This window comes from Lissotriton helveticus, chromosome 1_1 (genome assembly GCF_964261635.1).
Source record: "Lissotriton helveticus chromosome 1_1, aLisHel1.1, whole genome shotgun sequence".
Lineage (NCBI taxonomy): Eukaryota > Metazoa > Chordata > Amphibia > Caudata > Salamandridae > Lissotriton > Lissotriton helveticus.
Window position 1 is genome coordinate 1,324,037,368 of NC_136057.1, and position 24,707 is coordinate 1,324,062,074.

The 24,707-nt window shown below is 43.4% G+C and overlaps 1 protein-coding gene and 1 pseudogene across 2 annotated transcripts in view; both read left to right on the plus strand.

Annotated features, from left to right (window-relative positions):
* The first annotated feature begins 443 nt into the window (after positions 1–443).
* The window catches only part of MCOLN1 (mucolipin TRP cation channel 1), a 144,685-nt gene continuing 120,421 nt past the window's right edge, over positions 444–24,707 (plus strand). The window contains exon 1 of one of the 2 annotated variants that reach the window (XM_078682153.1): positions 444–812. In XM_078682153.1, coding sequence (XP_078538279.1) covers positions 716–812 — 97 coding nt within the window. In that variant the 5' untranslated portion in view covers positions 444–715. The remainder of the gene's footprint in view (positions 813–24,707) is intronic. The other variant, XM_078682162.1, reaches the window with a different exon arrangement.
* Positions 23,409–24,486, plus strand: LOC144795012 (double-stranded RNA-specific adenosine deaminase-like; annotated as a pseudogene).

The window sequence follows — 24,707 nt, forward strand, 5'->3', positions numbered from 1 at the left end:
GGCATATGAAATTCCTCCGAACTGCTAGCCTAGCTACTGCTCGACTAACGCACGAAGAGATCGATTAGAAGGCATGGAACTAAGAACAAAAGACGGACTATGGAAGGGGCGGGACATCCTTCAGTTGTGGAGTCAGAAACTCGATGGAAATGGCGAAGCCATCTTGGAATGGTATTACAAACGTTTGAGACGTTTTAAAGACAACTAAGTTAAAAAGCAAACAATAGAAAGCAAGTCAACTATTTTTTTTTCTACCAAAGAAACAAGAATCCTGTACTTCCACGTTTAATCCTCATAATTTGGAAAATAAAATATACATTCATATTTAACCGATACTGTTACACATGAGATTATAAATAACACCCGCACCTTACAAGTTGGTGCAGTCACTGCTCGTTTATTCTAGAACAAGATGCAAGTTCTAAAATGACGCCGGTTTTAGCGAGAGGTGGGACTATCGAAAACAAGGAGGGGATGGAGGCGGGCGTACCTTGGAAAACACAGGGAGATTGAGCCAGAGCGAGAGAGATGCACAGGCAGAAACGCATCCCGGGCGGCGGTGGCGACGGAAGCCGGGTAGATGCTGACATCCCGGTAGTCGTGGAGTCAGACCCCCAGGGACTTGGGCTGAGATCCTAAACGGGATCAGAGGACGTGGCCACCAAGACTGGGGTCCCCCGGGACAGAGGCACCAGCAGCCGTCACTCCTGGAACCATGGCTTCACTGGCCACGGTGAAGAGAAGCCGCAGCCTGGGGTACAATCCTGTGGGCACCTCGGAGAACACCAAGGGGGTCGAAAAGGAAGGCTCGGGTGAGTCACGGGGACAATAGAAGGTCGTGGTGGGGATAAACAAGTGTCATAGGTTGGGGGAATTGTGGTAGGTTATAGAGGAAATATATTGGGGAGTACCAGGCAAATGTGTGAGAAGAGGTGAAAATGCCGAGGAAAACGAGGGAATTGGCGGGAAGAAATGAACAAAATACCCAGTTGAATGGAGGGGAGCAAGAGTCTAAAATCATGAGAAACTGAGAGGAATAAAAGTCGCATATAGAGGCGTAAAATAACAGTAAATAGTCGGAAAAAATTAGAGAAACAGGAAGAAATAGAGGGAGATAGAAAAAATAAAGGGAGCATTTGGGAAGAAATAGATGGAAATGAGTGGAAATAGCGGAGGACAACCGTTGAGAATGTTGTGAAGCAGTAGAGGGAAACTAGTAGAGAGAAACATGAATTGCTGAGGAAAACATAAAGAAACTAGGAGGAAATAGTAGGAAATGGGGAGATATCAAGAAAAATAATATAGACCGAATATGTTAGAAATGTTGGGGAGCGGTTCTTAATCTGTGATCCGGTGACCAACGTGGGTCAGCAAAGCCTACCCAGGGGTCCATGACTGCTTAGAGAATGAAATAACATTAATAGATTAAAAAATGTGTATGTAAATACATAAGAAAGAACCACTGGTATAGAGAAATTGGTGGGCAGAGTAAGTGGATAACAGGTGGGTGAACTGGAAGAAAGGCCAGAAAGGTATGCATTGACATTTTTTAAATAAAGAGGGAAACTAAAGGCTACAAATATGGACTTAATGCACAACTGTTTCTGGCCTTGATTGACCCTGTCTTCTTGGGACATAATGGCCATTAATCAGCCATGCACGCTGAACAGCAAATTAGCTACATCGAACTTGCCTTCACTTCAAAGAAAGTGATACGTCATTATATGAACAATGCACATTCCTGAGGGTGGAGCTGCCCATTCTCACCAAACGGGATTTTTGTAATTGAGTTAAAGTTTTAATAAAGCATTGTCTTGTACAAGTCACAAAACGTCATTTGTCTGTGGTGAATGGTAGAATCAAAACAAGTCTGTGTAATCACTCTGTTTTGGCATCACAGGCATTTTTTAACTCTGTGCTCAGCGCCTTGATTTCATATAAGAGCTCTTGCTCTAAAGTTACTTAGTAGTACTACTAGCATCCGCTCTTGGCAGTGTTGCAGTCTTGTACCGTGCTTGCATTTAGCTTCTGACACACAGTATGAGGTAATACACTATCCTGTCACTGATCTCTGGATTTCTGTCACCATCTGATGGCAGATCCACTATCTAACCATTGTCTCAGCTCTTGGGATTTCAGTAACAATCTGTTAATGACGTAACTCCGAGTATATAGTCAGTCTCTAGTCGCTGTTGACATTTCAGTTAGCGGACGGCTGTACTGCATACAGTGCCACCTACCATTCTGTGTTCTGATATGTGTAACTCTTGATTAGCCATATTGCAATCCTGACACGTTCTCAAAGCTATTGTAATGTCTCTATTTGGTAGGTACTATTACTGTCCTGTAATTCTTTTTCAGCGCTCAAGATTTCTGATTCCCTTAGTAGGTGGCTGTATAACTTTCCTTTCGTCCTCGGACAGATAATGTGATTCAGTTTTAGCTTGGCAGCAAACCTGTATTGTCTGGTTTTATCAGGTCTCATGAGCCTGTAACCCTTGGTTGTGATAATTGTTATTTTGTTTTTAGTGCATTTCTTTAATTTATTTTGTTTGGTTGACCGATCTGCTACAATGACGATTTCAATAACTTTGTTAGGCTATGCAGTTATCCTTTCAAGTTTTTGCAATTTCTGTAACGCTGTATTTGTCAGTATTGTTATCCTGCAGTCTCGCATTTTTCTGTGGTTTCGGTTACACTTTGACGGGCACTAATTTCATGTTATTCTTTAACATCATTTGGTAGATTCGCTATCCAGTCAGTTTCTTGCACTTCTTGGCAAGCAGCAATGATCTCATGTCCCTGGCCCTGTTTGCTAGTAATGCTCTCAATGCATAATCCAGTAGTTCTCTTCTGCATGAGATGTAGTATAGATAACGTATGATACTCTGGCAGTTTCATTTTTTCTGTATTTGAGTGCTTCTTTCTTCTCGAGTTCTCATCACTTTTGCATTTTGTAACACGTTGGAAGCAGTTTTGTTATCCTGCCATCTTCGAGATCACACAATATCTGTTGGGCTTGGCTGGTGGTACTGCTATCCAGTGACGTTCTTGTAGCTCTTAATTTCTGTATTTTATGTATGGTAGCTCTATCTTGTTGTCTGTTTTTCAGCTGAAAGGGATTTCTGTATTTGTTTGGCAGCGCTGCTATCTTGTTAAGTTCTCAGGAGCCATGTAATTTTTGGTACATTGGGTTAAAAGTTTTGTTGTTCTGCTGTCTCATTGGTATTGTGAGCTCTGTAACTCGTGGCTTGTAGTTATATTAGTCTCAATGTGTGTATGAAGGAAAATGTTTCGGTTCTACTCGGAAATGCATCTTAATATGACTCCCATAAGATACATCAGATTGGGGTCTAAAAACCCCCCAAAAAACAGCATTGTTGATTTTACCTTGCAGCATGATACATAAGTATGTGCATATCGTGGTTGCATTATCATGCTTGCATTGTTGGCAATGACTGGTGAATTAGCGCACGTCTATATCATAATTGGCAGCAGGGATACATTATGATGTGCTGCATTACAATTCTGTGCATGAACCCAAATCGTGATAACAGTGATGCATGTAATCCCGGCTAGGATGGGACCCCTTAAGCACCACATTTAATTACCTATGCAGCTGTGCACCCTACAAAAGAGGAATAAACTTCTCTTAGCAGCCAGCCAATACTGAATAATACGCCAGTGTGTTTATCCTCCAAAACTTTGCCCAGGAGCTAAATGTGCAAGATTTTTTTGTTATGTGTCTAATATGGCACTTCTTCAAAACTATAAAAAAAAAAAAGCTCTTTAACCTGCTACGGTTTAGATCGTGTGCTTGTGGCATCAAGAACCTGCGTGCAGTGTTCTTGAGCAGATTAGTTTTGGGCAAGACAAAAAATGGCTTCAGGGGGACACGGTAAACTGCAGCAGTGAGTATAAGAATGTATTTTCTCCTGCTGTTGCATTGGAAACTGCTGGTAAGATGGATCAGAGACATCAAACACAGTATTTGAAGTTTTTGATTTCTGACCATCTCAAACTTGTTTCCCAAATCTCTTCCAGATGCTGGTGGACATTCCAGTTGTCCTACTCTGTTTCAGTCCTCTGCTTTAGAACCCTGATCCTTTCGGGGAGCCTTCAGCTGGCACCTTGGTAGGTGTCGGCCCCCCTGGGCTAACTTTCAGCAGAGTTTGTCAAACTCATTGCAAGTTTGTGGTGCACATGGAGCAATGAAATGTGTAAGTCTGCATGGTCAACCTCATCACACTAGTGTTAGGAATCAAACCCTGGCCCATTTACGGTAGCTATATCCATCATTGCTAATTTCTTAAGCAGTGTAGTCACTTCAAGCAGGTCTTACAGAACCATCACGACTCGCAGGTCTGCAATATCTCTGAATCACAATCATAATGGAGGTCATTCATGCTTTTCACTGTTTTCCTCAGATTTGTACAAACTACAATTTCACAAGTTCCCAGATTCACCTGTGTGTGAAAGAAATAGTTTCTTTCTTGTCCAAATAGTGTTAGTTTATAACCTGAGACATATTGCAAGACTTGTAAGTTTTCTATGCCATTCAGATTGGGTTGAAGACAGGCTTGGACGCTTACTTTGTTCAATTCGTGTTTTCATATCCATATATTTGGTACAGAAACCATAACTATTGCATATTTTTTAGGCAGTGGGGATCTAGAGCAGCAATTCTTAACGTGCCTTCTGTGGACCCCAGTGAATCACTACTTGAAGCTTAGGATGCCAGTCTAAGCGTTATCTGTGATTTGAAAATCTAAAAAATACACAAAAGACAGAAAAAAGTAAACGTCATACAAATACAAATAGTATGAAAAATTTAATTCACAATACATAAAATGAGAAATTGTAATTTCAAAGGGAATGTTGGAGCTTTTCTAAATTGTTTTCTTTCTGAACGATGAAACCAGATGTTGAACTTTAGCAATACGCTTTGTCTTTTTTCTCCTAATATATGCTCTTATTAGGTCTCGCCTAGCGTCACAGCGCATGCGTTGCTCGCTCTGCGAGATCTATTGTTGTCGGGTTGCTTTCGGAAGTTGGGTGGAAGCTCCACCCATGGTTTTCATTGGCGTGCGTCACAATTTATGCTGAACGCTCGCTTTTCATTTCAAGTGAGGCTTGTTTGTTCCCTCCCTGTCTCCTTTTCGGCCCGCCCACCCGGACTGGAGATTTTGCTCGCTCACGCCGTCTCTTTTGCTCGCGCACAGCGTCTCTTCCGCATGGCGACAAGAAAACCTCGGCCCGGATAGGGACAAGGTCCGCGATTACACAATTTATTATATTCCAGCGCTGACTGTCACTGTCTTCTTATTTCAAGGTGCTGTAAATATAAACTTTTAAACAGCAACTTCGCAAATAGACTTGAAAGTGTATAAACTTAAAAAGTACAATACCTTGCTCCTTTCACACTAAATATAATGGCGCTTTTAACTTAAATGTAGCTCTTCATGGTGACGTATTACCATTTCCAAGCGCTTGCAGTATTGATAAACAAGGGCAGTGAGGCACAGTAAAACTCTAGCATGCTCCGCCCATGTCGACCTCCTATCATTTCTCCACCAGCATCCAGCCCTCGTTGAGTCCAAGAGGTGCTGGCGCCCCCGGTAGACGGTCATCCCAGGCACCCACTCTCCCCTCGCCCCCACCACCACCACTGCGCACAGTGTCTGTGCACATTCAGGGACCAGTGGAGATTTCCCCCGAAACAGACTCCTGGTCCACCTCTCCACTACTCTTTCTGACTCCCTTTCCTCTTTCGTCCCATGGAGAGGAGAAAATACAAACTTGAAGGAGGCAGAAGCCCGCTCCCTGCCTGGATGGACTATTCCAGTCATCCCTCATGTGGCCTGGATTGTTAATGAACAATACTGCAGTCTTGACCTCCAAGGATGGACGACACAAGTCCTCAGGGCTGCAGGCCGCACCCAGGACATTTCTTCCGTCCTAGTTAGGGCGTAGTTTGAAAGTTAAGGGTCATAGAGCACGATTACCCGGGTGGGCAGTGGTTATTCTGAGGCATTCACCTGTTACCTCAGTGCCACTCCGGTCCTAGTTCAAGGCGTCAGTGGGTGCACTAGCAAAGCAAGCCCATGTCTGATACCCCTCTCTTGTTATTTCTAACTGCTTCTCACTATCCCCTTCCTGCAAGTGAGGTTTGTGGCTTTTTAGGTATTGGTTTTGACAGTGCAGCGGTATATTGTATTTTTTATTTTTTTATTTATAAAGTTTTATATAGCTCAAACTTGATCCCGAAGGATATCAGAGCGCTTTACAATTTGAGGCAAAGGTTACAAATCAGAACATTAGTCTAACATTGGGAATCTAATGGGCATTGAATCAACTAGAACAAACATAACAGCTCAATATAACCTTAGTGCACAAGTAGGAATGGGCTATGCGATGGAGCATAGAGAGATAATAATCATATACAGGATTAATAACCAGTACCCAAAACAATAATCGAAACGACTCAAATGGGGAGTCTAAAAGGCATTGAATCAAATGTTGAACATCTAACAGATCACTTATACACCTGGGTGAACGAAGAATGTGCTAGACGATGGGGCATAATGACTTAAGGGGAGCACACCAGCCTAACACAACATTGGTGCAAATAAATGAAAGTCTCTAATAGAAAGCATCCTCGTCCAAGGCTGGCAGGGATAATGCTCCCCCGAGCTGGCTAAGCTCCTCATCCTAAAGTCCCAGAAGGACTCGAATGGCCATGCGGAGGATGTGCTCCTGGGCCTCGCAGTAGACGTTGATAGGTTTCGGATCGCTGCTTCACATGCGCAAGGTGTCCTGGATCACCACCTGGATCTTTGGCAGGCAACTCTCCAGTGCTTCGTAGCCGAACTCCGAAGTACTCACCTGTGCTCAGGAGAGAAGCCAGCACTGCATCTTGTAGCCCAGTACTGAACGGCAGAAGTAATCCCAGCCGGGGCCACTAGTAACTTGAGTTTTCTCCATAGGACTCCATTGTGTGCTTTTCTGTGAAATTTCTTCAAAGTGTCCACTCTTGAAAACTTGAAATATTCTTCAAAAATCATACAGAATACTGAAACGCAATTACCTACCTGTTTGAAGTTGAGACCCCAGCGCTGGATCCAGGAGCCCAGCACTGGACCACAAAAGCAACGATATCGCACCTTGACTGCAACTCGATTCTCCTCCCATTGGACAACACTGCCAGATTTTCACCGAAAAGTTTCCAAGTGTGAACCTGCGAAACAGGTCTATATTTCCCAAAAATCATTGCAACAGCCAAATCGTCCCTGCCAAACTGCACTCAAACCAAAAGGTCCATAGTCATAGAGACGTTTTAAGGTTATGGACATGAGATAAATGCACATCCACCAAGTCTGAAATGGAACACATTACACAGTCTCTGCTTATCCCAACACCAGCCAAGGATCCAGCCTTCCTGGACCAAACTTGGACACCTCTGAGTCAACATTTCAAAACTTTTTGTAAACTGCGGTAGATCCAAAGGAAGAGACAACTTTTTTTACATCACGTTTTTCAGACTCAATTTCCTTTGCACCTCAAAGTGCAAACAAATGAGTGATCATAGGATTACCTCCAAGGTTTAAGCACCATTGGGTTTTAGTCAAAAATAAGTAGATTTCACTGTTGGGAGTTCTCACTAAGGCACATGATCTGGCAATTTCAATGGACACCATGGGGTCAGGTTTGCAGGATGCATCGCTGTGTACAGTTGTACTACAATGATGGCCTTTCTGACTCTGCCAGTGATTTACAACAATAAAGTGTGTCTGCATCTCACTGAATAGTTTCTCAAACTAAGAGCAAAGACAGCTCGCTGCAGCCTACAGATTCCATGCCCCAGTTACAACAATTGCTGATCACTAATATTAATCCGACCCATGCCTAGGCCGTGATTAAAGTAGGAGAACGAAGAAAGCAGCCAGCCAGCCCGCTGCATTAGCTTAGTTCAGTTCTCCTACTTTAATCGCGGCCTGCTGGCTTGGCCGCCCGCACCATGCGCACAGCGCACCAAATCAAAAATTTTAATCATGACTTCACTTCTCTGTATAAACGGAAGTGGTCTCCTTGTGTCGCCAGGCTTGGACCTGTGAAGGCTGCCCTGTAGGGGGCGGGGAGGGTGGTGATATGATCTGTCCCAAACGGAGGGAGACCCCCTTTGAGGTGTTTGTTGTACTTAACCTCCGGGGTTTCCTGACTTTGGAAACAAAAGCAGTGAGTGGAGCCCCCTGCAGGGCAGGTGTTACTTGGAGGGAACCCACGCCTCCAGCTCCCCGAAAGGGACTGAACGAACTTCCTATTGGAAAAGTCAAGGTTATTATGGGTGATTCCAGTAGGACCCTCTCCCCGCAGACTCCCGTCCCCAACTTCAAAGATATGACATTACAGGTTTCCAAAAAGTGTCACTTCCGCTAAGTGTTTAAAGACGGTTATTATTAACAAGGCATTCCCACAATTAAAACCACCGAAACATATCGGTTGTTTTTAATGTATTTCTCATGAAACAAAAATTAATGCATTATTCTCTCCAATTCCGAGAGTGTGATTTGCGAGAATTATTCAAAGTGGGTTCATATGTGTCAATGTAACTGTTCGATTTTAACTAAAATTGTTGTTTCATTCTTAACAAACATACATTATACTCAACCACCCAACGCATTAATCACACGTGTTGTCACTCTGATAATGTGTGTCAAATTGATAGTACAATAGTAATACACGTAATCCATAAACCTCACACAGCACCCTAGTTGTAACCTCATTATCACTAACTAAATCTCTAAGTGTGACCTAATGCCACTTGACCAGACACCATATCTGCGGCCATCATTCACACTGATTCTGAACTAGTTCTTTCGTTCTCCCATATTGAAAACAAATGGCTTGCCTACTTACAACACTCGGATTACCATTGGTTCACATTTTTGGACTCCAGTAACACTGCAGTTGATATTTTTCTCTAGTACTAACATTGATACAAGGCTACCTCGCAGATGACTACCTAATCCCAACCCCCAAATCTGCGCCTTCCTCACCCTTTCCTCAAATGTACAACTTTTTGGACTCCTCCACACCCGGCCTGCTCTTCCCAGAACTGCCAAATACCATCTGTGCATAATGGCCTTCATACACATGTCCACCCTTCATACACATGTCCACGCTGTCCGTGTGCACTCATCCTGAACTATTTTATTTTATTTAATGCTTTACTGTCATGAATCAAGCTAAGGATACCAACTTCTTTTGAGGTTCGGTGATTATATTGTGAACAGTTCTTGGCCAAATAAGTTTTGATGTTTTTATTGCAGATGGAAGATTTATGCTGTCCAATCCATCCTTGCAATTTGTCCAATGATAAGTTTGGAAGATGGAAATTTTATAAGATCGCTTATAGATTCGGTATTGCAATTTGCTGAAGTGTTAATGGGATTTGCTTATCTGTCATTAGATGAGATGCATATTTTTCTTTGATTGTACCAGGCTAAATTAAATACATTAAGATTGGGATGTCTGGCCAGTTTTGAGGTGTTTTCTGGACATGATTGTTGTGTTGTGTCAGAGTCTCTGAATCTGTCTCACAGTTCGGCTTTCTTGTGTAAACAAAGAATGGTTTGCTCTTTGTAATTGCACGTGTTTCAAGATTGATTTTCTCTATTTTCTAATACTTTTCCAATATTTATTTGATCTGCATCGTTTGTGCTGTTTCTGGAAGGTTACAGTTAACTTGATTTTGTGTTTTTTGTCTTTTGGTTTAGGGCTTGCTTACAGGTTATTTTAGTTATTCTTTCTTGAATCTCTTGTAGGATTTATGGAGTAATTCCGCCCTATTTAAACTTCTACAACATTTCGCTTTTACATTGTTCAAACAATGCCATTCTGAAGCAATTAATAGACCTTGTTGTAGTTGCCTGTATCGTTGATACTTATTTTGTGATTGGTGTGAACACTTTTCGGTGATATATAATGTATTTCGTTTTGGATATATAGATCCAAAGTTGATGCTTTTAGGGACATATTGTAGTATATAAAAAATGTGTCCACAAAAAAGGAAGGTGCACTATATCAATATTTCGCCCGTAGTATTACGGATCAAATTCACCAATGTCTGAAGATGCTGGACTTCGGACTACGGGTGCGACCGCCAGATTATAGATACTGGTGATACGAACCCTTAGACGGCTACAGGCGACCCATTGATACAGTGGACGCCGTCGTAAGATTTAGAAAGACGCCGGATTTCAGAATATGGGGTGTGATACTATGATTACAGACATTGGTGAATTTGATCCGTGATACTACGGGCAAATTATTGATATAATGGACGCGGTCCCTACATTGGGAAGGACGCACCCCCATACTGCAGAAAATATAAATATACGTTTGGATAAATCGGACCTTGGTAACGTCTTTCTGAAGATTCTCGCTTTCTTGGTACAAGTAACCTATACCTACGTGCATTGTGAGTTAGCCCTGATGAAGTTCCCATGGCACTAGGGGAACGAAACGCGTTGGCTGTGCCTCCTTTTATGAAAATACGAATAAAAGAAGAATTTTCAAATTGGCTATATCGACTCTGCTTGGAGTGCACCTTCCTTTTTTGTGGACATTTTAACTCTTAGGCATCCCTTGGCAGCGGGTGTTGGGAGTAGTTGCACCACCATATTACTTAAATTACAGGAACAAATGTACTTGACCATGGTCTGCTGCTGTCTCTTGCGCCTTGTATATAAAAAATGTATCTCTGGTCTTCAAATTGTGACTGTCAATTTAGTTGAGAAGAGTCCTTCTTTCAGAAAGTCAGGAAAATCAGATAATTCTTCCAGTATGCCGATACACATTGCCAGCATGTCATCTACACAACACCCGCACTCATTTAGTATAGGTTTCAGTTATGGTTTTGTACTATATATACTATTATTTCAAGCAATGCACTTGGATATTTGTTGGTGGTGTTGCTGCTCATCGCTGTTCCAATTGTTTGTAGCTAAGGTTTTACCATTTAAATTGTAGTAATCATTAAATAGTTGTAATGGCAGTAGATGATGGTTTAATTCCCAGATGTTTTTGAAGTATGCATGCAGAAGCTTGTAAGTCTTCTGTGTTTGAACTTGAACCATATAAGTTTGTTGTCAAACTTTCATTGCTGCTGATTCAAATAGCTGCCAGATTACGTATGTAGTATCTTCGATTAGGGTTGGTATGAATTTCAAGATTTTCTTTTAGGTTTGGTTTTCTCAAAGACACTTTAACTTTAGTAAAGTTATAGCAGCTATCACTTCTAATGAAAGTGAAATAGTTTCATCCAGAAAATGAGTTCAGAACTGCTTTTCTAGTCCTCATGCTCTGGATTTGGATTGCTGCAACGCCCTGTTCCATGGCCCCCCATGCTCTACACTTGCACCCCTTAAGGACATCCTGCTCTCCGCCAGGGCCTGAAGAAATATGATCCCATCTCCCCAATGCTGAAGTAACTCAGTTGGCTCCCATTGCCTGCCAACACCATCTTCAAAACTAGCGGCATCATTTACAAATCCTTTATGATCAGCAGCCCCTGCATATCTTGCAGCTAAGCTCACCATATCTGATGGTTCTCTGCACTCTTGCAGCCAGGACACCATCAGACTGCATACAAAGAAATGTAGAAAAGAAAAAAATAACAAGGCAGCAGGTGTTTTCCATCTATGCAGGATCTGGAACAACATCCCCATATCCATTAGGACTGCTCCAATTGAGGAACAATTTTAAGACTCCCCTCTTTAAAGAACACTACATCACAATGCATTACCATCAAGAATCCAGCCATGTGGCTTCTTGTTCACTTTATGCTTGTCTTTATCCCTGTACAGTGCTCCATTGTCTTTTGGTTAGGTGTGCTCTAGAGAAATACCACATACCTACATATATACATAATATACTACGGGATAGGGGATTTCAGTCAGCTTTTTTTCATCCACTTGTCTGTTCCGTCATTTGCATTTTTGAACCACCTATTAGAGACTACAGCATGGAGAACTGGGTGATCCCACTTCAGCTATTTGCATAACCCCACCTCAGCCATTTGCATAACTCACTGTGAGTGACTGCATTCTCTTCTTGCATAATGTACAGTTATGCAGAAAAATGACTTCCTTATAGTGCCAGTGATTACTGGTCTGTTATGCGCGTTTCAAAATCATTCTGCAATATCCTATTTTAAGGTCTAAAGGAGCTTTAACCCATTCTTCTTCATCTATCGGTCTGTTCCTCTGTCAGACAATTTCTTTCTTTCTGTGCTACAAAATTCATCATGGAGAAAGGGTCATTCTATGTCATCCATTGTGTACCTTCACCAGGACTGTATTCTACTGTTGTAAAGTATGCTCATCTGTACAAAAAAGTAGTGCATTTTTTGTGGTATGGATCACTGCGGCAATGAGTGCTTCCTCATTAGAGAGAAATGGCTTTTAGCCTGTACTCGGTGGTGTTTATTGTTTTTAGGCACTTACAGCAGCGTGGCTGCTGTGCAGCATTGCTGAAAGTTAAAGAAAAAAATTTAAATGCCGCGGCCAGTGCTGACGCGTCATGACACTTTTTTTTCTAACTTTCAGCTGCGCTGCTCTACAACATAAAACTAGTAAAAAAAAGATTGACATAGCCAATAACTCTCCTGAGGCGAGACCTATTGGCGTTGCCAATGCTTCTTTTTTTAAAGCAGGTGTCAGCCTTTTTGCTAGATTGACTCATGAGTACATTATCCCCTCCCAGTCTCTGGTTGTAATTTACGTCTGGCCTGGAAACAGTCTGAGAGTCCAACCTATGACATTTTCCAGGCATATATTTGTAGTCTGTGTGGTTCTCTGGACCTCCTGAGTTATATTTCTATTTTGGAAACCAGAGGACAGCAAATAGCCATGTACACGGCCGTTTGTAGGACATGTACAGCTATTAAAAATTAAAAACGAAGTTGTGTGGTTTTTTTTTTAATAGACAATTTTTTAAGTAGTCTGAAAGAAAAGGAGGAAAAGATTGGATTGCAGGTATATAGTGCAGCTCGACAATATGAAGGCCCCAGACCGAGTCTGCTTCTTCGTATATCTCACCTATCCAATACAGAAATACAAGAAGTCCAGGTTGGGAATTATGTGTTATGGGCACACTGTCTGCTTGGCTGTGGTGGGTGGAGAGGACCCTAGGGCTATATTGAGTTTGGGGACATGCTTATAGACCTGGTTGTTCACAAACCGATGACTAGGCCACACACACTGCTCAGGTTCAAAGAGGATAGCACAAATACACACTTCTATTCTGTTTTGAGTACCGCTACAAGATTGTTGCGTCATTATTGGAATACCCCCTGAACCTCTTGTATTATTTCAGCGTTTCACATTTAGGACCGAATACAAACCTGTGATTTACCTTACCACCAACCAAACGGAAGAAGAGTAGATGCAGCTTTTTTATGAGCCACCCAGACAATTGTAAATGTCAGCAAAACATTTCTCTTATTTGTCTCCTTTTGAGCGGCCTACAGAACCTCATGTAGAAAAAAAAGTATTTACCTTATAGACCATTTTATAAAACCACAATCTGCCAGCAAGGCACAAGATATAGGCTGTAAGGCTGTTATGGCTTCATTAAGGATAGGAGATCCCATACAAATGCTACAATACCTTTGTGTTACTTCGTGACTGCCGGTTTCTCACAGGCACTGTCTTTGTGAACCCCTATTCTTCAGCTGGAGGTTTAAAGCCTCCCCCACCTTGATTCCTGTTAAGGTAATGATGTGTTATCCATCACTACGCTATTGGAAAGCCTTCTCTTCTCTTGTTTAGATTCCTATAGTTGTGTTGTTCACTACTCATCTTGTAGTCCTATCTTCTCCTCGACTTCTGTTTGTGGTTATCTTAGGCCGAGCAGCTTCCTGTTGTGCAGATTAAGAGGCTGTGGCACGTGCTTCTTGCTATCAACACTTTGCCCATGAATGTCGCTCTAAAACATTCTAAAGAGAACATTGTACCCCTTATTCATACTGCAGCTTTCGGACAGATGGGTTCACTGACAGGAGTCAAAATAGTCCCCTAGGAAAGTGTACTTCTTAGTATCCGGTTGTGCACATCCAATGCTCATTAAGGACTTTATGATACTCCTAGTGTAGCTGACGAGTGCTGCTGTGTAAGAAACACATGCTTATTTTGGCTGGTTTAACTTTAAAACTTTGAGTGTACTCCTGATGCCTGGTCTAGCATGTCCTGTGCTCTCTTTGGAGTGCACGTTCCTAGTGACAAACATAGGAGGCTTATGGCTCCTTAGAGGTGCATCATCTTGTTATTGAGAGGCAGTAGTAATTTCTAGTTCATATATAGTCAATAAAGTTCAAAACTTCATTGACCTTTACGGCATTTCCATTATTTTAACCTTTGCAAGAGGCAGGGCGTTACATCTTGTCTGTTTTTTTAGGTCACTGCCTCCCAGACAGCAGAGCTGTCTGGTATGCGAAAGACATCTTGGAGACTTTCAGAAAGTTGACCTAGTAATGCATTGTGCCCGTGGGTTGCTATTGACTTTGTGGTTTGCAACTCACGTTTTCAGGCTGTGCAGCTTGAATTTGTACTTCCCTATGCTAAAGCTGTGTTTACAGTGTTCTTCCACAAAGTCGTTTTCTGTAATAAACAGGTCTTTACTTGTCACATTTGTCTCGTCGCATTCGAAGACAGAGATCAAAGTTCAAGCTGTGTTTTCATGGGAGGCTTTCAACTGACTTAAAGTGAGGGTGTTTGTAGGAAAGAGGAATGCAGTGTGCCTTCGCCATGGAGCCCGTTTGTGCCCTTTTTAGGTCTCGTCCAGCGATGGCTGTGCACATGCGCATTCTCGCTGGCGAGATATTATGTTTAGAGGGTAGATTTCACTAGCGAGGTTACGACCCGCCCCTCTTGTCCATTGTCTGGCATCACCCTTTATGCTAAACGGTAGCCAGCCATTGGAAAAGAGGTCCTAGTGACAAACTCTTTTCTCTTTTGAAGCCGTCCCACACGGACTAGCTTCCTTGACTTACTGCTGTGGTAAAAGCTTTCTTATCTTCTTTATGGGTCCAAACAGATGGCTGAACACAAAGGGACCACATTTTTGATCCCGTACAGGCAGCACAGCCATGGGACTGAATGAATCCAATCAATCGAATACTAAATACTTTGACTTCTCTTGTTCCATTTTTCTTCTAAATTTAATTTTAACCGTTATTCACTATTTCTTCAATCCATTATATCCATTCAACTGCCATGCAGAGGTATTCATGAAAACACAGGAAAAATGGTTATCACATGTCACGTTATCTTTATTGAAAATGCCCAATGCATTTCGGGATTGTTCCCTTCCTCAGGGGCATCTAAAAAACAAACAAACACAATTGTTTACACAACTATCACCATTATTAAAGCATATGTGAATCAGTGACAAGCTTGTTAAATTTATTTATCTTTGTTTACCGTCATTTTTCACTCTAAGTTCATCTCCACCCTTCTTTCGGTAAAAAATGAGGTTTTAACAAGGCTTTCAAAATTAATCCGTCATTATGAACATACCACCTTATTCTTACCCAGAAAGCGCACAAGATTAAACCTTCCTTCCATCTGGATTATGAACCTTTTCTGTTTAACTCAATATGCCTCATAAACGCAATCACGCGCTTCTACAATTTCTATTACGAGTTAGCCTCTAGTTAGCTTACTGTGACGTGCACTGATTTTTATCTATTATGATGACATCTGTTATTGCAGTATCAGCTTTCCCAAAACCAGCATGAACATTTCTGGCCTCTGATTCGTGTTACATGCAGTGCCGCAGCATGCTTCTTATTCACATTTGTAACCACCTGATGGGATACAAGCCATTCAACTTTATATCACGTCTCCCCACCTCACCTCCTTTCATATGGTCTATGCGAATGCACTACAATAAATAACGGACTTCGATTGTAGAGGGCCCACCCTAAACCAAACCATGTCTCGAAATAAACTACATCTCCCAGAATCCCACAAATGCAGCCTCACTAACTTATGTTCACTTCTCTTCGGATCGAATGCCTTAATTCTCATATGAATAGCGAGATCAACTTCCTATTCATAGCAAGAGACCTCCTTAATCAAACCCCACCTGGAATACAATATATTTTACAATTTAAATTTCCAAAAAACAGTTCGTAAAACAAAGAGTCAATATGCGTAGAATGTCCAATTTCTTCATTTGGTTTTGACGGTTGTTCATGAGCGGAAAGCCACATTCCTGTGTTCGTTAACCTTATCCATGTCCATTTTTATCAAATTTCATTGTATGCCATTACTCTTGTTTGTCAGTGGGTGCAACCTTACGAAGGGCAGAAGTATCTTGTGAAGAAGTGAACAAAATGTAAGATGCGCTCCGGCGTACTCAATGCTTTTCCAAAATGACGCGAAAACTACGCAACGTTCAGAACTATGTAGGCGTGCATGCCTGTGGAGCGCTCCGCCCAATTGCGCCGCAATTAAACTGAACACAAAGGGACCACATTTTTTATCCCGTACAGGCAGCACAGCCATGGGACTGAATGAATCCAATCAATCGAATATTAAATACTTTGACTTCTCTTGTTCCATTTTTCTTCTAAATTTAATTTTAACCGGTATTCACTATTTCTTCAATCCATTATATCCATTTAACTGCCATGCAGAGGTATTCATGAAAACACAGGAAAAATGGTTATCACATGTCACGTTATCTTTATTGAAAATGCCCAATGCATTTCGGGATTGTTCCCTTCCTCAGGGGCATCTAAAAAACAAACAATTGTTTACACAATTATCACCATTATTAAAGCATATGTGAATCAGTGACAGGCTTGTTTAATTTATTTATCTTTGCTTAACATCATTATTCACTCTAAGTTCATCGCCACCATTCTTTCGGTAAACAAAGATAAATAAATTAAACAAGTTTGTCACTGATTCACATATGCTTTAATAATGGTGATAATTGTGTAAACAATTGTTTGTTTTTTAGATGCCCCTGAGGAAGGGAACAATCCCGAAATGCATTGGGCATTTTCAATAAAGATAACGTGACATGTGATAACCATTTTTCCTGTGTTTTCATGAATACCTCTGCATGGCAGTTGAATGGATATAATTAATTGAAGAAATAGTGAGTAACGGTTAAAATTACATTTAGAAGAAAAATGGAACAAGAAAAGTCAAAGTATTTAGTATTCGATTGATTGGATTCATTCAGTCCCATGGCTGGGCTTCCTGTACAGGATCAAAAATGTGATCCCTTTCTGTTCAGGATAATTGCGGCGCGATTGGGCGGAGCGCTCCACAGGCATGCACGCCTACATAGTTCTCAACGTTGCGTAGTTTTTGAGTAACTTTGGCAAAGCATTGAGTACGCTGGAGAGCATCTTACATTTTGTTCATTTCTTCTCCAAACAGATGGCCCCATAAAGAAGATAAGAAACATTTTAGGCCAGCAGCAAGTCAGGCTGAGGCTGTCCAAGTGGGACGGCTCCAAAAGAGAAAAGTCTCTTTCTATTGGCTGTGATGGTTGTCTTTTAACAACATTGTGCATTTCGGGCTTAGCCCCGCCCCAAAGGTCGACGTCCCAGTAATGGCTGCCTGAGAAAGCGCTCCCTGCGGTGCAAGGCTTGTCTTGGTTTTGCCCAGTTCTACTCTTGGAGACTTTATTCTCGGTGTGGGTATATTTGGGGTGCCGCGCTGCTGCGTATCTTCCCTCAGGATTTGACAGCCCCCTCCATTGATGAAATGTGGGCTCTGGATTGTGCTTCCCCCCCGCCGTCCAGTCCCACTCCTACGTGTAGAGAGCACACTGGGGGAGTGGTGAAGCCCGGCTCGGTCAGACTGCCTTCTCTCCTGTGCGGGCACTCGTCCTCTGTCATGGCATGCGCGCGGCTGACACCTGGGGATGGTGAACCCGTCTAGCTGCACACCCACATGAGCGATGCCTGCACGTTGGCCCTAGCCCTCCTCAATGCCACCGGGACGCCTTCGGAGCCGTCCGCGCTCGACTGAGGCAATTAATACATCTTTGTCCTCATCTATCCTGTGTTCACTGCGGGGCAATGGTGAAATATGCAAAAGGTAAGATCCGTTCTGTTAATTCAGGTTTGTTTTATTGGTGTGACGGCAAGATAAACACGCTCACGCGCGCAACCCTACACGAGCTATTAGCATGGACAGAAACTGTTCCATAATGAGGACTCTGCTCTGACTCTGTGTTAATTCCAAGTGCTGCCTGGTAATTCCACAGTATGCCAGATGCAGCTCGCTGCAGTCCTTCCTGACTGACAGAGGAGCTCTTGGAAAGCACGAGCCGCATTCTAGGTACTCCTCGTAAGGAGGGCAGGGTGCTGATGCATCGCTGCTGAACCCAGGTGGGAGGCTCGGCCAGGCTTGGCAGAGCTCACAGCTGCATCAGTCAGTGTGTACGTGCTCTGCCATCTGGATGGGTGCAGAAGCAGCTAAGTGATAGGCTCGGCTCGTGGGAGCTGGGGGTCGTGCAGGAGTCTTCCTAACTTTGCTGCATCGCAGTATATACTCAAATTCGTCTCTAAGGCCTCTACTATGAGCCACCTTTTGAGAACAATTTCGCCCTGACTTGGATATTTGTCAAACAGTTGTGAAAGTGCCTCCCATAATGCCTTAGGCTTTGCTGCATCATTTGCAGTGTGTAGGGCTGTCATGTGCAGTCAGGCTGCAATCGTACCTACAAAGCAATACGTGCACTTTCTGGCTTACCAAGTGCAAGGCACTGCGCGTGCGCAGATGCTACAAGCGCTGAGTGAACAGGCTTCTTTGTAGAAGTGGTCCTGAGACTTATCAATTTTGCATGTTGTGCTGATGTTGCTTGAATGTTTGTTATGACATTAAAGGATGCGTGTTTTGTTCTCTTTTCAAGTTATTGATCTGCAGAATGCACTTATTTGTTAGGCGCATCGTTCCAGCGAGTTTTGCGTATCAGTAGTCACCAGAGTCGCACCATAGTAACCTACAAGATATGCCATAAAAAGAGTAAATAGTCAGGCACATGAGAATTATTCTCCTGTCCGCTTTACCCCTTTCTCCTGCATTTTCTCTAGTACGGATCCGATATCTGAGCATTTTGCCAATGGTAGTCTACCTACATTTCTCTATTTGAAATATAAGTTTATTAGATTGTTTTTTTCATATTACTGTATACACTATAGAGCAGTTCCAAAAAGAAACAGAAGTATTATGCCAATCCCATGTAGAGTGCGCATCATCTCGTTATATAACAGCATGGATTTAGTGTCATTAGTACATATCATAACAATCGGCCTGGTAAGTATATTTACATTCATTTGCATCTGCCATTACTATCTGAATGCAAAATGTTGCTTTTTGTGTGTGTGTGTGTGGCTCTGTGTGTGTGTGGCTCTGTGTGTGTGTGGCTCTGTGTGTGTGTGGCTCTGTGTGTGTGTGGCTCTGTGTGTGTGTGGCTCTGTGTGTGTGTGGCTCTGTGTGTGTGTGGCTCTGTGTGTGTGTGGCTCTGTGTGTGTGTGTGTGGCTCTGTGTGTGTGGGGGGGGGTTGTGTGTGTGGCTCTGTGTGTGTGGCTCTGTGTGTGTGTTTGGCTCCGTTTGCGTGGGCAATTATTTTCTTTTTCTTAGCCGTAGTATGCAAATGTGAATCGGGTGCAAAATCTCAGTTTTTGCATTATCCGCTTTCTGCCTGCAGCGGACTAGAAAATTAATGATTTGTACGCTGCATTTTTGCAGTGATCCATTGACTGCCACAAAATTACTGCCCAAGCATGCCAACTTGCAGATACATTTCACTATGGGGGGGCTTGGGGGGGAGGATCTTATAGTTGATGTGTCTATAAAGGGACAAAATCATTAGCTAATTGCTTTTACGAGGCATGAGGGCACAAGGTCATGAAGAGGGGTCGGGGCTTTGGGCTGAGATCTGACCCCCCAACATCCCTCCCCCCAAAACAAAAGCTTCTGAAGCTACCACTGGTGCCCTGGGGAGTATGTTAAAAAAAAAAAATATCCATGAAACGCAGCAGCGCCCACCCTCCAGATATGAGCTGGAAACCCACATTCCACATCCCACAACCCACACCTGCAGTGTGAGAGACAGCAGTTTATTTGAGAGACAGCAGTGTGAGAGACAGCATTGTGTGTAAGAAAGACAGCAGTGTGTGAGAAACAGCAGTGTGTGTGAGAGAGACAGCAGTGTGAGAGACAGCAGTGAGTGTGTTCCAGAGAGAGACAGCAGTGTGAGAGACCTTTTATTTATGTTTTGGTTTTTGAAACATAAATAAAACGCATTGTTATTTGCAATGTCAATAGCTCAAACTCGCGTAAATACGCGACCGATTGCATTGCAAATGCAATAGGCCTCGCATTTGCGAGAGATTAAGCTATTGGCATTGTGAATGACAATGCCATTTATTTATCTGTTTTCAAAACCAACACACAAATAAAAAGTTTGTCATTTACTCTGCCAATAGTTCTAACTTTTGCAAAGGCGAGACCGTTGCATTGTAAATGCTTGTTTAATTTTTATCTCGTTCTTCATCTGTACAAAACATTTGAATGTTTTTTGCAAAATTCCTCTTTGGTGAATCCATTTAATTTGTGAACCTGCCTTTTTAAGAACAAAACCGCATTTCAGTCTCCACTTCAGCCTAACATATGGTGATCTTGGGCAGTTTACACTATTTATGGCCCATTCACTGTCCAGCATAGGATAAGATTTTTTCACAAGTAAGAGGCAACCAAATTGTAACACAGTTAACAATGGTTGGTTTACATTTTGATGTGTAAAGCATATGCTTTATTTATGACGGCTGTGGCAGCTCATTTTGGAGAGTTGGATACCTTTTTAAAGGCTTTTTAATTGAAGCTTTTTTGTTTGTTTAGCTACGCCATAATTAGATATTCTGTCTGAAACGGTGCCTTTTTTTTTGGAACACATGTAATTACTGGTTACAAACGATTTCCTGATTTGTCCTTGCAGGCACTAGGGTCATGATTTGAATAGTGCAGCAGGTGCTGTGGCACAGGCGCGAAAAGGTGTAGGAAACCCCCTGGACATCGATTCTAGCTATATTTTCCTACTAAACAAGCAGTCACAAGTGCAAATACTTTGCAGACACTAGGGCCATGATTTGAATGGTGCAGCAGGGTCACTGGCACAGGGTCCAAAAGCTCTAGGAAATCCACTGAAAACCGATTATTGCAATATGTTTTTGCTACTAAAAAAGCAGTCACAATTTACCTTGCAGACACTAGAGTCATGACTTGAATGGTGCGGCAGGTGCAGTGGCACAGGGGGCAAAAAGTTTTAGAATCCCACTGAACACTTATTTTTTTTCTTATTTTTTTTTTATTTATTTTAATATATTTTACTACTAAACAAGCAGTTAGGAGTGCTTTTTTGGTTCTTTTGTAACCATTGCACCCAAAGTGACACATAGCCTAAAGCATCACTGTGATAAAAGCTGTAACCTATTGGACTTTTTGGTCTACCTACAACTTATGTTAACTGCAGCGCATTTATATAGCAGATTTTCCCTTTTTGTATGGTCATAAAATGCTTCTGAATCTGGACACACTAACACCGCTGCATGGGCATTCTCCATTCTATAACATTAGCACTGCAGCCGTTATAAACACTATTTAAATACTTCTGACTTACCATATGGCATTCCATAACATGCATTCTCAAAGCCAACAGGTCCTGCCTACGCAAGATCTATTGGCTTTGTCACTGTTTTTTTATCCATATTACAGCAGCGCTAGCTTCAGAGCAGGATAGCTGGTGGGGTGAGGGGAGCCCTATATCGCGGACAGCACTGGCTGTGTTGTACAACTTTTTTTTTACATTACTTTCAGCCATTTGCAACATAGCTAAACAAGTATTTACAATGCAACGGTTTCGCCTTTGCAAAAGTTAGAACTATTGGCATTGTAAATGACAAACGTTTTATTTGTGTTGTTTTTGAAAACAGATAAATAAATGGCATTGTCATTTATAATGCCAATAGCTTAATCTCTCGCAAATGCGTTTTCTATTGCATTTGCACCCACACACACACAGAACCACACAGAGCCACACACACACACACACACACAGCCACACGCACCACCCACCACCCACCACACACCACACAGACCGCCTGCTTTTAAATGATATCGACCCCCACTAACATGCTGTGCCTGGACAATTTATAGGTATGTTATGACTAAATATGAAGCTAAAGAGCAAGCCACGACACAGAGCAGCATTAATTATCATAAATACCTGTAACCTAAAAAAAAAAAAAATCCAGCACAAGAGGCATGCAGGCATTCCTCCCAAGGCAGCACACATCCAGACCCCTTCACCAACCCATGGACAGGACTCTGATAACCGGAATCATACTGACAGCACTCGCCCCCGTGCACTTGACCATTTCCCCCCCCCCCCCTCCCCAGTATTACACACATTTCCCCGTAGCAGCCCCAGCACCCTCACTCCCTCATGAGATGTAATGAAACAAGAAGAGAGAAGTGCAAAAAGACTGACGTACTAGAAGGAAAACACAACCACACAAACACGCTGGCAAGAAAACAAAGTAAGTACACGTATTCTGCAAAATAAGTACCATAGCAGCGTGTCCTCCTGTCCAGGGCTCAGTCTGGGGTCCTGGCGGCAGGGTACAGCCCGGGTGGGCTCTGTTTGGGGGGGCGGTGTTCTTGGCGCTGCCGCTTATCCCCAGGCTGGAGTTGTGCAGAACAGACCTGACAGTGAGGGTGAGGAGGCGGGCTTTAAAGACGCAGAGTGTACTTTGCTCCCTCCTCACACCGGCGCAACACTTCGCAGGAACGTGCCACCCACGGCACAGTCAGAGACACCTTTTACAAAGTGCCGGAGAAAATACGCCGCGAAGAGGCAGCGTCAAAAACCGCTAAAACACTTTACCCACTCCAAACACACCTCATGCACAGAAAGAAACACTACTGCGTACTGCAAAAACATACTTCATACATTCCACGCGGTCTTTCTCCTTAGTGATGCGTATCTCCATTTTACACCGCTATCGGCTGTGTCCTCGGGAGAACCTCTCTTTCTCTGCCTCTGTGATCAGCATACACAGAGCTGCTTCAGCACAATCCTCTCGGGCCTGGTTCCTGCTGTGCGCGCAGGCGGCCGGAAACCAGCGAGAGCCCACTTTGGTTTGAAAGATAAACCGAGGATTGCCCTGCGATCCTGACACCTCGACGAGTTTGAATTCAGCGGAACAGCCTTTGGCACTGGCATACTCCTGAACGCCCATCATAGCCAGTTCCAGCCCCGGCCGCAGAGGACGCATAACCCCCCCCCCCCCCCCCCCCCCCCCCCGACCGCCGGAAATCGTTTCTGAAGGTTTTAAAATCCCATACATGGCATTTCAGAGAGGACACCGTATGGATTTCCATGGTAAGCAGGCTCCAGGCGGGAGGCCGTCCCCTGCCTGGCACCAGAGTGGGCAGCGCTCCAATCCTTTCAGTTCTGATGGATCTTCACATGAACCCCCAAATAAGCGGATAAAGGGGAGTCCACACCTCTTCAATGACAGTCCTACTACAGATGATAGCCCAGAGTGGCCAAACGCATTGAGCAGTTACCCCGAGTTTCAATGGATGGCCAACAGACCCGAGGCGCGTGATGACGATGCACCCGTTGATCTTGTGCCATATGTGTCGCCACTGGAGAAGCTGTTGCAGTGCATTGAGAAGAACCCGGTGAGCGGCCTGATCGAGTACACTCAGTTCATGTCTCAACACTGCGAGATCGAGCTCGTGCAGGAGATGGGGCCATCTCATTATCCAAGATTTACAATGCAGGTGGTGATTGATGGGCGGCAATTTCCAGCTGTCGAAGCCTCCGGTAAAAAGGTGGCAAAGAAGTACGCCGCCGGTGCTGCTCTGAGGACCCTGCTGAATGAGTTACAGGGTGGAGAAGTGCCGGAGGAGGCTCCAGCGAGGGTGACTCAAGAGGCTGAGACCCAGCCGCTGCCGTCCTCCTCAACTTCGCTCTTCCTGTAAAGAGTCCGATCAGCGTTCTAATGGAGGTTGCACAAAAGCGAGGAGTAGCCTGCAAAGTCCAGTTGGTGTCCACGATGGCCCACTCCACGAACACCAGTTCAGCTTCTGTGTAACATTTGGTGACCGGATCTTTCCAGCAGTTTCTGCCAACAGCACAAAGTTAGCAAAGCAAATGGCCGCCGAGGCAGCACTGAAGAAGCTGGAAAAAGAACCAGGCGGGTCACTCATTCCAGAAAAGGCACCAAAAATACAAGCTCCTACAAAGGAAGTATTTTCTTCTGCCAAACTTAACCATGGTAATACCAAAGCTTCCAGACCATGTAGTGTTGAAGAACCAACATTTTGTTGCAGGGAATTAACTGCATGTGAGTATTGGGAAGTTGGTATTGATGTTCTGTTCTAAGGCACGGGAAGTTGAGAGCGTATGTTGAGTTTACCTCTCACAAGTCAGGTCCCGGGCCGGCAGGCAATTACAGCGCGGCCCGGGGAATGACGTCACGGGGGTGTCCCGGGCCGACAGCCAATCACAGCGCGGCCCGGGACACATGGCAACAAGGGGCGGGACTTAAAAAAAGACCGAGAAACGCCCCCGAATTGCGTTCCGACGGGGAAAGAGTGATTGAT